This window comes from Canis lupus, chromosome 1, assembly GCF_011100685.1.
Source record: "Canis lupus familiaris isolate Mischka breed German Shepherd chromosome 1, alternate assembly UU_Cfam_GSD_1.0, whole genome shotgun sequence".
Taxonomy (NCBI): Eukaryota; Metazoa; Chordata; class Mammalia; order Carnivora; family Canidae; genus Canis; species Canis lupus.
Genome location: NC_049222.1, coordinates 114,641,708 through 114,655,808, shown reverse-complemented (window position 1 = coordinate 114,655,808; position 14,101 = coordinate 114,641,708). Strand labels below are relative to the sequence as shown.

The 14,101-nt window shown below is 44.0% G+C and overlaps 1 protein-coding gene across 4 annotated transcripts in view; it reads left to right on the top strand.

Annotated features, from left to right (window-relative positions):
- The window catches only part of SAMD4B (sterile alpha motif domain containing 4B), a 42,475-nt gene that overhangs the window by 2,331 nt on the left and 26,043 nt on the right, over positions 1–14,101 (top strand). For all 4 annotated transcript variants that reach the window (XM_038528921.1, XM_038528919.1, XM_038528918.1 and 1 more), the window contains one exon: positions 11,290–11,692. In XM_038528921.1, the coding sequence (XP_038384849.1) occupies positions 11,497–11,692 (196 nt within the window). In that variant the 5' untranslated portion in view covers positions 11,290–11,496. Of the gene's footprint in view, positions 1–11,289; positions 11,693–14,101 lie in introns of those variants that run through there.

Genomic DNA, 14,101 nt, shown 5'->3' with positions numbered 1-14,101 from the left:
TTCCCATTTGAGAGCCTCCTCACTAAATAATCCCTTCCCCTATGGCGGTGGTTCTCAAAGCATGGTCCTTGGACCAGCAGCATCAACATCACCTGGAAACTTGTTAGAAATGCAAGTTCTTGGATCCAGCCCAGACCTACTGAATCAGAAGACCTGAGAGTAGGACCCAGCAGTCTGTTTTTAGGGACCCTCCTTGTGATTCTGATGAATCGTTCAAGTTTGAGAACCATTGCTCCCTGAGGGGATTTCCCTTTTGCCATAGAAAGCCCCCTGAGAGATGCTTCAAAGTATGCCTTTGAATTCCTGCCCACCCCCATTTTCCTAAGAGTCCCCTTTGTGAAATATCCACCCTCCAGAAAGTCTCCTTCCCCTCCTGTTTTTTTTTTTTTTTTTAAATTTTTATTTATTTATGATAGTCACACACAGAGAGAGAGAGAGAGAGGCAGAGACATAGGCAGAGGGAGAAGCAGGCTCCATGCACCGGGAGCCCGACGTGGGACTCGATCCCCGGTCTCCAGGATCGCGCCCTGGGCCAAAGGCAGGCGCTAAACCGCTGCGCCACCCAGGGATCCCTCCTTCCCCTCCTTGTAAAAATTCTGGCTTCTCTCAAAGGTAACCCCACCCTCTGAGCAGTGACTTCATATTCTACCTTTGAATAGTTTCCTTTCAGATCTTCCTCAGCTCTCTCACCTTCTGGCTTCCCCTCCACACCATACGCCAGCCTTTGGTGCCTCTTTAAATTGCCATCTCCGGGACGCCTGGGTGGCTCCAAGGTTGAGTGTCTGCCTTGGGCACAGGTCGTGATCCCCGGATCAGGGATCGAGTCCCACATCGGGCTCCCTGCAGGGAGCCTGCTTCTCCTTCTGCCTGTGTCTCTGCTTCTCTCTGTGTGTCTCTCTTGAATAAATAAATAAAATCTTTTAAAAATAAAGTAAAATAAAATAAAATAAATTGCCATCTCCTTGAATACATATGTCCATCTCTAATCTTCATCTATTCCTCACCATAGGCACCCTCTTTTTAAGGTGTCTTTAGGTCTTTTCATTTTCCGTATATTACCGTCCAGAATCCTCCCTTTTATTTCATAGAGCACCACTCACCTTCTCCCTTGTAGTTTTCATGTACTTGTCCACTCACCTTCACTGGACTGCAAGTTTGGAAAGTACCGGGATGTGTTTTATTTGTCTCTGAATCCCACAAAGTGGGATCTGTCTTCTGTAAGTTTTGTAATGGGCAACTTGGGCACCCATTCTCAGTTGGCTAAGAGAATAGGCAGCTCTTCCTTCTGCATTTGGCTGGAATCTCTTTAAGTTTTTCAGATCTCACTCCCCATTCAGGTTCTGTATACCTTCCCCACTCCCTCCTGTCTTCTCTTTCTACCAAGCCCTCATTGCCTCTCCTTGTAGAAGTGGTGTCTTGCCCCTTCTACTGCCCTTTTCTTTGTGCTCATTCTTGATTCTAAGCTGCCTTAGGTCCTATTCTTGGTGATCTGCCTCACCCCATCCTGGTTGGCTTCTCAGCCTTTATAAGTCTAGGGCCTCCACAGGGTTCTCAGCTTTCTCTGAGGGATTCTATTTCTCTCTAGGGTCGAGAAGAGGAAACAGATCATAGGAGGATAAACATTGGGGCCTACCTTCAGTGAGCTCAGTACATTAAAGGGCTTGAGCAGGTACATGGGGCAGAACATGAGGTATAGATTTTAAATGCTGTGGAAATTTGGCGGTGAAAGAAGGAGCCCTTTATCTGGAAAGACTTCATGGAAAAGGTGGTATTTGAGCTCGGTGGTGTTCCATAGGAGTTGAGACAATGGTGAGTAGCCTTCCAGGCAGAGTTAACAGCTTTGTAATGGGTCAAGGCAAGAAAGCTTCCTTATTTCCCCCCCTTGACATCTCTTCTCTTCACTTAAAGGACAAAGATGAAAGAAAACAGATCTCTTCCATCTGTATTATATTTGCCAGCTGCACTTTTGTATCCCATAGAGTGACAATAACTACTGTTTATTGAGTAATTATTATTTGCCAGTCACTGTTTAAATGTTTCACGTGTATTCTCATCTCATGTTCCTCATAGGAACTCTATGAGGTAGGTAAGCTGCAATTAATCTCATTTTACAAATGATGAAATTGAGGACAGGTGGCACAAATAGACGGTCTCTGGACCCTGTCCATCCCAAGATGATAGTGCCATGAGTCATAGAGTTGGCTTTTCAGTTCAGATAGGGTTGGGTACAGTGAGGCATTATGCAGACTCTGGGACCAGACATGATTTGCACATTATCACTTACCAGTTTTGTGACGTAGCACAATTACTTAATTTCTCTAGTTCTTAGTTTCCACAACTGAAAATGAAACTAATAATGATATTTTATGTTATAGAATTATTATAAAGATTGAATTAGTTAAAACATATAAGGTATCTAGAACAATAAGTGTTTGGTGTTACCAAAAATAAATTGTAAATAAATAAATAGATAGATAGATAGATAGATAGATAGATATAGTTCACCTCAGCCAGGATTCCAAAGACATAAATGACAGAACATTAGTTGAAACTGGTTGAAATTCTCTTTCAAAAAAGAGAATTAATTGGCTTGTGTTATTAAAAAGTCCAGAGCTGGGATGGCTTCAGACATAGCTTCATCCAGAAGTTCAGACAATTTTCTCTGCCCATTTCTCCAAGGAGTTAGCTTCATCCTCAACAGGTTTTACTTTGTGATGACTAAGATGGCTTTTAGCAACCCAGGCTTACATCCTACCTCCTTAACAGCCTTAATGGAAAGAGAACCCTTTCCTGAGAGCCCCAGTTTGAAAACAATTTCTTCCGTGAATAAGTGTGAAATAATAGAAGATCTCTAGGGACATATTTGGGGCTCTGTACCCTAGAATTCTCTGTTGCTTCCTGAGGTTGCTGTGATTCCATCCAATGATCTTTCTGAGTATTGATGGTTGTCCCCCTCCTCCCTGGTTCTCCAGCCCCAGTCATTCTCCACTTTGTGATTGTGTGGCTCCCTAGTCTGGTGACTTTCCTCAGGGAAAGGTAGTGGAATCCAGGAGTAGTGTTCAACCCTGAACCTCAGCTTTGGGTTTTCATGTCTCTGAACTTTGTGAGAGGGTTAGGTAAATTACTTTGAGTAGAGTTTTGTTTTGTTGGATTTAGTGTAAATTTGTTGAATAGAGTCTGATTGAGAGCAAGCTACAGAACAACAGTGTATACAGTATGTAAGTCTCAACTCCAGCACTTAAACAATTTATGGAGGTACTTTTCTAGGTAGTGGACATAACAGCAGTGAATGAAACAGTCAAGATCTTGGAACTCCTGGCACTCAATGTTCTGATGGGGCAGTGGAGAGGCTACATAAACAAAAGAAAAAAAAATCAGTAATATGTGCTAGGAAGAAAAGTAGTGTGAAAGAGAGGGTAGCTGTGGCCACTGTTACTCAGAGTGATCAGAATTGGCCCCTGAGGAAGTGACAATTGAGCCTGATAACCTGAAAGATGAGAAGGCACCAGTTGTGGGATGATCTTGAAGTGAGACATTCCAATCTAAGCATTGTTTTAGGTGGAGAAAGGACTTGCTGCAAGGGGGGGGGGGGGGTAGGGGGGTGGATTTTTCGTAGAAACATTGAGGGTGTGCTTGCTGTGTGTCAGGTGCTATGATAGGAACTGAAAATGTAGCAGTGAATAACACAGCCACAGTCTTTCCTTCCCTCATGGATCTTACAATCTAGGCATTTCTGGAAGAGCTGCAGCCTTTGAAGAAATACCTTTCGATGGTATCAAGCCAAAAACTCCTACTGGGGAGATTAGGATGATTGGGGTACATATGAACCCAGATCTGATTGATGAGAGGGAACCAACCATATGATGATCTGGGGAAGAATATTTCAGATAGAAAGGTCAACAAGGACAAAAGCCCTGAGATGTGTTCAAGTAACAACAAGGAAACCAGTGTGAGGGAGAGGGGGCAAGGGATTAGAGAGGTTGACAGAGGCTAGATCATGTAGGGCCTTGTGAGCCATGGTAAGGAGTTTACGGTTTCATTTGAGAAACTTGGGAAGCTATTAGAGGGTTTTTAAAGCAAGACAGTGACATCATCTGATTTTTTTTTTTTTTTTTTTTAAAGAATGTTCACTGGTTTCTGCAAGGAAAACAGGGGTGAGAACGGAAGCAGGAGGTAGATAAGGGGGCATTACATTGGTCCAGGTGGAAAAGGATGGTAGCTTGAATATGGTGGTGGCAGTAAAAAATGAGAGAAATAGAAGTATTTTGGGTAATAGAGAAAACAGGACTTAATTAATGATGGGATTAGAGAAAGAGAGAGAAAGCCAGGATGATAATAGCTAACAACTCTATGAGATTAGGTACTATTATTAAACCTATTTTATGGATGAGAAAACACACAGCAAGGTGAAATCTCTTGCCCAAAGTTACACAGGTAGTAAGTAGTAGGATTCTGTTTCCAACCCAGACAGTCTGGTCCCAGAGCCACTTGAGTTTTGGAAGACAAAAAGGAGGGCATGTTTAGCCAACATTAAGAAAAAAAGAATTATCAAGACCAGATGAACAGATCTTATGGAAGAGGAAGGGGACCAAGATTTAAGAAATTCTGAGTTAGGGGCAGCCCCCGTGGTGCAGCGGTTTAGCCCTGCCTGCAGCCCGAGGTGTGATCCTGGAGACCCGGGATCGAGTCCCACATCGGGTTCCCTGCATGGAGCCTGCTTCTCCCTCTGCCTGTGTCTCTGCCTCTCTCTCTCTCTCTCTCTCTCTCTCTCTCTCTCTCTCTGTGTGTGTGTCTCTATGAATAAATAAATAAAATCTTAAAAAAAAAAAAAAAATTCTGAGTTAGGGCAGCCTGGGTGGCTCAGCAGTTTAGCGCCACCTTCAGCCCAGGGCCTGATCCTGGAGATCCAGGATCCAGTCCCATGTAGGGCTCCCTGCTTGGAGCCTGCTTCTCCCTCTACCTGTATCTCTGCCCCTCCTCCCCCTCTCTGTGTCTCTCATGAAAAAAATAAATAAAATCTTTAAAAAAATCTGAGTTGTCCACAGAAAGGTGATAGTTGAATCTGTGGGAGCTGATTCCATTATCAAGTGAAAGCATGCAAATATAGAGAAAGGAAAGAGTTAAAGATGGGGTTTTAATGAGGAAGAGTCAACACATTTAAGTGTGGAATGAGTGAAAGAGAGTAATATATGGGGCAAGGGATACCAGCTTCCTTTCTAGTCCAGGGTTTCCCACAGCTTCCCAGGCTGGGCTTATCCTCCAGGAGGCCCTGCCTGGCTTCCCTCCTCTCTCTCCGTTCCCCAGGACTATTCATACAAAAGCCTCATTCTTGGCTGAGGCAATAGTATGCATATTTTGTGTACATATTTCAGGAGTTTCTGAAAATAATAGTCGGTCTTTACAAAAGAGAAGTTGAGCTCCCTTGGCATCTGACATTCTCCTGTTCTTAGGTCAGGATAGTGAATTAACCTTAGGTAACTAGCCTGTTCTGTTGTTCATGAAGTAGGAGTTCCTCAAAGGCTTAGGTGGGTGCTGTAGAAAGGTTGGGAATGGGTAGGAAGGCTGATAGGACCCCCTTATTTATCCAGAGTTACTGACATTAAAGGGTGTACCTTTTGCCCAACTTTTCTAGGCAGTGGAAGGGAACTTAGAGGAAGCTGTAACATTCTTAGGAACAAGCAAGAGTTCTAAAGCCAAATTGTCTGGCCTTGAAAATCTCAGCTCTGTGTAGTCTTAGACAAGTCAAGACAAGTGACTTGACCTTTTCTGTGTCTCGGTTTCTCCATCTGTAAAATGATGATAATATTCACATGGGGTCTAGAACATGACAAGATAGGTGATTTAGGAAGGCATGCTAAGCATCATGGTAGGTATTTTTATATACATTGTTTCATTTTATTTTTACAACAAGCTTCACTGAGGAGGAAACTGAGTTACTTCCGGAAGGTCAACACAGCAAGTAAGTATCACCGGGAGAGCCCAGGTTTCAGCCACACCTGACTCCACAGCTTGGTTTCTGAATGAGAAGAACTGACTTGCCAAGACATCTCATATCTGTGGGCCGCTTCTTGCTGTTTGAAGCTAAGGAAGGGAGCCTAGTGAGCAGTTTTTCCTCGAACCTCTTAGCCAGTTTTGGCTTCATTTCCTGCCCTCCAGGGTTGGTTCCAAAGAAGGTTACTTGATCCCTTAGAGACCAAATATGGCAGCAGTAATGTTGGACTGTTTGAGAAGTTTTTGCCATTGGGGTTCCCCTCTACTGTCTTTCCTCAAAGGCAGGGAGACCAGAGCAGTGGTGAATTCTGTTTTTGTATGGGAGCAATCACGGCTTTTCCAATTCAAGTGATAGAAACACAACTCAGATTAGCCTCAGCCAAAAAGGAATTTATTGGTCCATATAACTGAGAAGTTGGGTAAGGAGACTTCAAGCTAGCTGGATTTGATCCAGGTCTTCAGATGTGAATAGATCTCCCTCTTTGTCCTTTCATCTCTTGACTCTGCTTTTATCTGTGTTAGCTTCATTCTGAGACAGGCTCTCACTGTGAGGTGGCAGAAGTGGCAGCCAATAACATCAGATGTTGCATAATCCGAGCAATCCTAATGAAAAACTTACTTTCCCCAGTAGTTCCAGCAGGAATCCAGTGAAGACTTTCCTTAGCCAGTAGATTTTCTGTGTCTACTCCTGGAGCCAAGGAAGACAGTTAATTTTCCAATGGTACCAGAAGATAGGAGTGGATGTTTGGCAAGCAGATCCACCAGAATCCACTAAAGTCCCTTGGAATAGACAGTGCTGATGCCTCTTTTGGCCCATCACGAACCCAGGTCTTCCCTTCTCATTGCTGCCAAGCACCCAGAACAGGAGGTAGCTGAGGACCTTGGGCTCTTCGATGGAAGAAGGCCATTTACAGCCCTCCTCTCCCGTCATCATCCAGACCAAACACCCAGCATCCTTCTCCTGTCCTAAAAGTGACTTTCTCTAAAGCCCCCAGTATTTACTGAGGATTGTCAGAGCTACTGTTGGGCATTAAATCCTCTCTGCCAGTCATGTTTTGAGGGGCTTGAAGATCTAAGCCAGAGGCCTGAGGAAAGGATAGTTAGCAGGCTTCTTGTCTTTTCCCAGTTTGTGTCCATCTGGTCCAAGGATGGTAGACCACAGGCTTTGTTTATTCCTTATAGTGGTTCGTTGTTGCTGTTTTCACATAAATTTGTTTCCAATGTTTAAAAATAGGGGAATTTTAGGGGATCCCTGGGTGCTCAGCGGTTTAGCGCCTGTCTTTGGCCCAGGGTGTGATCCTGGAGTCCTGGGATTGAGTCCCGCATCAGGCTCCCTGCATGGAGCCTGATTCTCCCTCTTCCTGTGTCTCTGCCTGCTTCTCTCTCTCTCTCTCTCTCTCTCTTTTTCTCTCTCCTCTCTCTCTCTCATGAATGAATAAATAAAATCTTTAATAAAAATAAAAATAGGGGAAAAATAAAAAATAAAAATAGGGGGATTTTATTTAAAAATCCAAATTCTGGTTCTTCTTTAAAAAAAAAAAAAATCTAAACCCTAACAATACTGGACCCACATTCCCACATGGCAGCAGCTGATTACAGCTAAAATAAGTAACTTCCCTCTTCAGACAATGTATGTGCTTTTCAACTCCCCATAGTTCTCATCAGCCTGCTTTATTAAAAACCTGACTTTTATCAAGTGTCATGTTGGGGACCCTGCTCTGTCCCACAGCTTTGCCTATAGCGTTTGGTTTGGCAAAGAAGCTAGTCAGCAGCTTATTTGGGGGGCACAGAGTTGTTGCTTAGGAAGAGTAACAACCCAGTAAAAGTTTATGGGAATGAGTGCACAACTTTGGTCTGTTTGTGGATTTGGTCATCTTTTTGCCGTAAATGCTGTTGGCATATCAAACCTCTCGTCACAAATGTTCTCTCTGAAATAGTAACATGTCCTTCTATCTTATGAGTTGCCACCCAGTGAAGGAATCCCTCCCACTCCCAAGGGATGTTCATCTAGCCTCCACTTGACCACTTCCAGCAGCCAGGGAGCTTATTACCTCCTCACATGGCAGCCAGTTCCATTCTTGGACAGCTATATTATTTTAAAATTCTTCCTTATGTTGAGGCAGCTGCTGTCTCCTTGGGGCTGAAAGCCACAAAATGCTGGAGCTGGGAAGGGAAACTGATTTTTTCAGGCATGTGAACTACCACTCATCCATCCTGCATCCAGGACAAACATTGATAATCAATCACAGTGTTCTTTCTCACTGAGCCAGAAAGTAGAATGCAACCTTAAAACTTTTTTTAATAAAATTCTTTAAAAATTATAAAAATAATATGTGTTTACTTACAACTAGCAAAATGCTACAAAATATCAAACACTATGTATAGTTCTGTTATGTTTTATATATTCTGCTATCAGGATCAAGCATGTTTTTAATAGCTATACAATATCCCATTGTGTGAAACGTGCCCCCAATTTATTAATCATTGCCCTTTTTTAAAAATTTTTTAAAATTTTTATTTATTTATGATAGTCATACAGAGAGAGAGAGAGAGAGAGAGGCAGAGACATAGGGAGAGGGAGAAGCAGGCTCCATGCACCGGGAGCCCGACATGGGATTTGATCCCGGGTCTCCAGGATTGCGCCCTGGGCCAAAGGCAGGCGCTAAACCACTGCGCCACCCAGGGTTCCCAATCATTGCCCTTTGATGAGTATTCCTATTCCTTCATTTCTTGAGGATCCTTCTCACCACAATGCCGCAAGCAGCCACTACCAATCGTTTGGAGTTAGCCTGTGAGGTAAAACCCATTTGTTGTGTCTGATCCTGTCTAACTCCTTATCTTACATATTACAGAGAAGGGAAGCAGAGTAGCTCAAAGATTAAAGTGAATCAGTGTGTGGAGCAAGACTAGAACTGAATTTTCTTGACTCTCAATATCTCCCATGTCACCTCTCACTTATTCCCTTGTTCTCCTCTGGAGTAAAAAAAAAAAAAAAACAAATCTAATTCCTCTTCTGTGTGCTACCCTTTCATATTCAAAGTCAGTTATGTCATTCCTTCTGAGTTTTCTCTTCCCCTGGGGAAATTTCCTCAGTGCCTTCAAATTTTTCTCTTAGGACAAGGTTTCTAAATCTGTTTATCATCCTGTGGGCCATTCCTCCTATCTTCTTCTCACCTTGAGGCTGTAGAAATCCCAAGTGTGGCTTCCATGCTCTTCACCTTTATTCATTGTTTCAACAGATACATGTTGAGCATCATCTATGTGCCAGTCACTGTTCTGGCACTGGGTGACCATATAGCTTGCTTTTTGATGGAAGGAGAAACAACAAACATAAATAAGATGAGACCTGAGGGTGTCGAATTATATAGAACAAATATCATTAGTGTGACATTCCTTAGATTGGATGATCAGGGAAGCTCTCTCAGAGGAAATAACATTTAGCTGAGACCTGAGTGACAAGTAGGGGCCAACCATAAGTAGATCTGGGGGAAGAGAATTCCCCCAGTGAAAAAGAAAACTTGGAACAAGATGAGGTTGGAGGGGGCACAGGAGTCTTGCAAGGCCCTGTAGGTCAAGATACATTCAGGTTTAGTTTAGGTTTTATTTAAGTGCAATGGGAAGTCATTGGAGGATTTAAGCCAGGAGGCAACATTTGATTTCCTTTTAAAAAATTTTTGGAAAAAAAAAAAATTTTTTTTTTTTTTTTTTTTTTTTTTGAGGGGAGGCGCCTGGGTGGCTCAGTGGTTGAGCATCTGCCTTTGGCTCAGGTCATGATCCTGGAGTCCTAGAATCGAGTCCCACATCAGGCTCCCTTGCAGGAAGCTTGCTTCTCTCTCTGCTTATGTTTCTGCCTCTCTGTGTGTGTCTTTCATGAATAAATAAATAAAATCTTCAAAAAAAAAATAAAAATATTTTTGGGGGCATCTGGCTGGCTCAACTATCTGGAAGAGTGTACAAATCTTGATCTCAGGGTCATGAGTTCAAGCCCTGTGTTGGGTGTAAGGATTAATGAAAATAAACTTTAAAAAAAAGTTTGCCCTGTTTAAGTATCCCACAGAGATCTGCCAGGTAAGTCACATGCATCATCAGATACACCAAACAGCCCTCTTCAGCAAGAGCATGGAAGTTCAGGGAGATGGTAGTAGTTCCCTAAGACCTGAACCCAGCAGGTTCAGTGGGTCTTTGTGTGGAGTTCTCAGTCCTTTGACAGCCAGAGGGAGATGGAGCCAAATGTGGTTTGGGGATAGAGCCAAGGCACTGGTTGCAAGAGAGACAGGGAAATGTGAGTGGAGACCTGGAGCTCAAGACGCTTAGAAAAAGGCTTCAGAGTAGTGTCCAGAAATCAGTCAACTAAAGAATAGGTCTGTTGTCTGCCCAGTTAACACAACTCCTGTATAGTTCCTGTCTTAAGAGAGGAATTTGGACACTACTTGGGAGTTTTTTTACTTTGGATGTGACCCTTCTCAGGTTGGCATCCTCTGTGCTGTTAGGAGCCTGGCTGACAGTCTGGCATCTTTGGAAGCCAAGGGGACCTCCTAACCCAGGGGGCTTGGGCCAGGAGTAGCCTTCAGGGGAATGAAGAAGAGGTCTGGGGAGACTCACCTCAGAGCAGAGAAGAGTGAGATCTTAGAGAGCACAGCTGCACCTTTTCCAGAGTGAAAGGAGGTGAGATTCCCCCAGCCTGTTGAAAATCTTTGAAAAAGCTTTTGTGCATGTCCTTACCTTTGGGCACTGAGGAAGTTACTGATCAGTTAGCTATTTGCATACTCTTGATCTCCACTGGAGTTACCACCCCATCATCCACTTACATCTTAGCTTTGTGAGTCTTAGATTGAAATAATATAAACTCTATGGTGTCCTCTTAGCAGGTGAGCAGTCACTCTTTTCCACTCTCAGAACGGGTGGCCAGAGATCAGTACGGTCAAGGCATGTGCTGGAGGTCACATGTCACCTGGGACCAGGTCTCCATTAACTCAGATCTTTTTCTATAATGTACAGTCTCTTCTGTTTCCCATTTCTGGAAAATCCTACCAACTTCGTCTGCTTCCTTTAGCCCTATAATAGCCAGGCCCTCTGAGCAGCATCTTCTTAGTCTCTCTGAGTCCTAATCAAGCCTTTTCTCTGGATCTGGAGACTAGAAGGAAAATGAGTTTAGTATCTGGTAGTGGCTTCATCTTTTTCCCCAGGGGCTCAGCAGAGCAGATACTCTGAGAGAAGCCTCCTTATCACCTCAACCCACACTAACCAGGCCAGCTCCAGCCTTTTCATTCTGTCTGACCCCCTTGCTTCCTTTTCTAGGAGCCTGGAGAGGTGTGGCTGGACCAAGACCTCCCCCGATGTGAGCAGGTTTCCTCCTCCCCCCACTGCCCGTTGCCAACACGCCAGGGAACATCCTCAAGCCCTGGCCCTCAGGGGAGAGGTAACAGGAGCCCCGAGCCGAGACCATGTGACGGCGCTGGCCCTCGCCACCGCCGTCCCCCCCACCCTGGCCCTAGGCCCGGCACCATGATGTTCCGAGACCAGGTGGGCATCCTCGCTGGCTGGTTCAAGGGCTGGAATGAGTGTGAGCAGACGGTGGCCCTGCTGTCACTTCTGAAGCGGGTTACTCGCACCCAGGCCCGCTTCCTGCAGCTCTGCCTGGAGCACTCACTGGCGGACTGCAATGACATCCACCTGCTGGAGTCGGAGGCCAACAGTGCTGGTGAGTCTCCACCCCTAGAGACAAGCACAGTGAAAGGGAGACCTGGAATGAGCAGATGTCAGAGGGCTGAGGAGGCCCACCCCCACAATGGTGCTGAGAAATGTGGAATGGTGGGTTATTGGGGAGGTCAGTATGAACTGGAAACAACCCATAGCAGAGGAAAAATTCTATAGGGTAGCCTATCTATGTGACAGAGGAGGAGACTAAAGTCATTACCTATGGAAGGGGGTTGGAAGCTGAGCAAATGATTCATTTCTCAAGCTGTAAGACACCAGAGCTAGGAGGAAATTTTAGAATTCTTCCAAAATGTATGTATGTACATGTATTTATGTATTTTAGAATTCTTCTAAAACTTTACTCCCAAAGGTAAGTTGGACTTAAGGCATAAATAGCTTCAAGAGAGTTTTGAATTTAGATATAATCCATATCTGTTCCGTAAGCACTCAGTAGAGAGGTACTGAGGTTGGTGTTGGGATGGCTGAGCTAGGCTTCTCTAGAACCATCTGTCCCAAGAGACCCAGTCATAGACAAGAGTCAGGCCAGAGAACCCTCTCAGGGGACACTGCTGAAGCCATTCTGGTGTCTAGGCCTCCACAGGGCTGGTTGAAGAGTTCTTGACCTCAGCGATGGGTGAGAGAACTGGAGGCCAAAGAAGGCAAGTCACGTGTACCTGAAAGCTACCAGAAGGGGACCCAGGGGCTCTGTGTCAGGGCATCCAAATCCTTCCCACCTTCTTCCCCATGATAATAGTTCATATTGAGCCCTTAAAACAAGCCAAGTACTGGCTTTACTTGTATTTTAACTTTGAAAGTAGTCTTTGGTGGCTCTAGAGTTAGACTGTTTAAATCCCAGTTCTGTCTTTTGTGATATAATGAAATAATCTTTCTGAGCCTTGGTTTCTTCATCTTTAAAATCAATACATTAACTATGCTTACCTTCTAGGGTAGTTGTGAGCTCTGAGAAGAGTACCTGTCATATAGTAAACGCTCAAAAATGTAAATTTTTGTTGTCAGTAACTGATTTAGTCCTCACAACAACCCCATGAAATGTTGTTATCCCCATTTTATAGGTGAGGAAATCCACGTGGGCTGCTAAGATTGGGACTGGGGAGCCACAGAGTTGCCTGGCTTCCCTTATCTCCCCAGGTCCATCTGCCTTTCGTAACAGTCACCTATATTTCTCTGAATTTTTATGTATAAGTCACTGAAGCATCATAGTTATAGGATGATATGGCTCCTTGGGCCAGGAGTCACATTAGTTTAAGTCCCTCACTAGAGGACGGTGAAAGCAAGAACCTAGCAAGGCTGTGGAAGGCTCAGAGCTCAGCAACTTCACATTCCCCCTCACTCCCCGCCAGGGAAGACACCTCTCTGCTCTCTAGCATCAAGAGCAAGAGCTCTTGGTTGTGATATGGCTCTGCCCCCAAAGTAGAACTCCTTTGGAGCAGGCCATTGTCTTACACAGCTTTGGCATACATCCTTAACCACCCCATCCTGAGCTAGCAGTTGCATGTGTACTGGGTGCCAATTTCGTCTGTATATCAGAACCACCAGTAGTGTTTATTCTGTTTTTTTTATTAGAGCATGTTTAATTTTAGTGTTTATTTTCAAGACTTGTAAAATCCAACTGTATGAAAGGTAAAAAGCAAGGTCTCCTCCCTTCCATACTTCCATATTGCCAGCTTGTGTATGTTTTGTGAGATAATCTGTATGTGTTTAAGTACACACATATTCTCCCTTCAGCTGCTTCATTGTTTTGGTCATTTTAATACATAGAGCAGAACACTGTGCATACTAATCAATTTCACTTAATGTAAGTTGAAGATTTCATATTCAGGATGTATATGTGTATGTATATTTCATTGTTAGTGGCTGCATTAAAGCTAGAATAGGTAATATTTATGGAGCCCTACCTGGGTATCCAGCAAAGTTTTATCTTTATTACTCATTTGACCCTCACAACAGCTCTGTAAGGTAGGTCTTATTGTTCTTTCATTTCATTGATGAGACTGAGTTCTGGAGAGGTTTAGTGACTTGCCTGGGTCATACAACTGGTCAGAGGTGGAACTGGAATTTGACTTTAGAGCTCTTACTCTTGATCAGTAAGCTCTACCATATGGTATGTTTGGTCTTGCTCTTACAAACAGTGCTGTAATCAGTACTCTTTAAGCATCTCTAGGAGAAATTCCTAGAATTCTGTGGAACTGCTAGTTCGAAGTGATATGCGTTTAAAATACTCCTTAGAGACACTTAGGTGGCTCAGTCAGTTAAGCCTCTGACTGGATTTCAACCCCGGTTATGATGTCAGGGTGGTGAGATTGAGCCCCATGTTGGGCTCTATGCTCAGCACAGAGTCTGCTCCTCCCCCTGCTCACCTGCGCACAAGGGTGTATGTGCGCCCCCTTCCTCA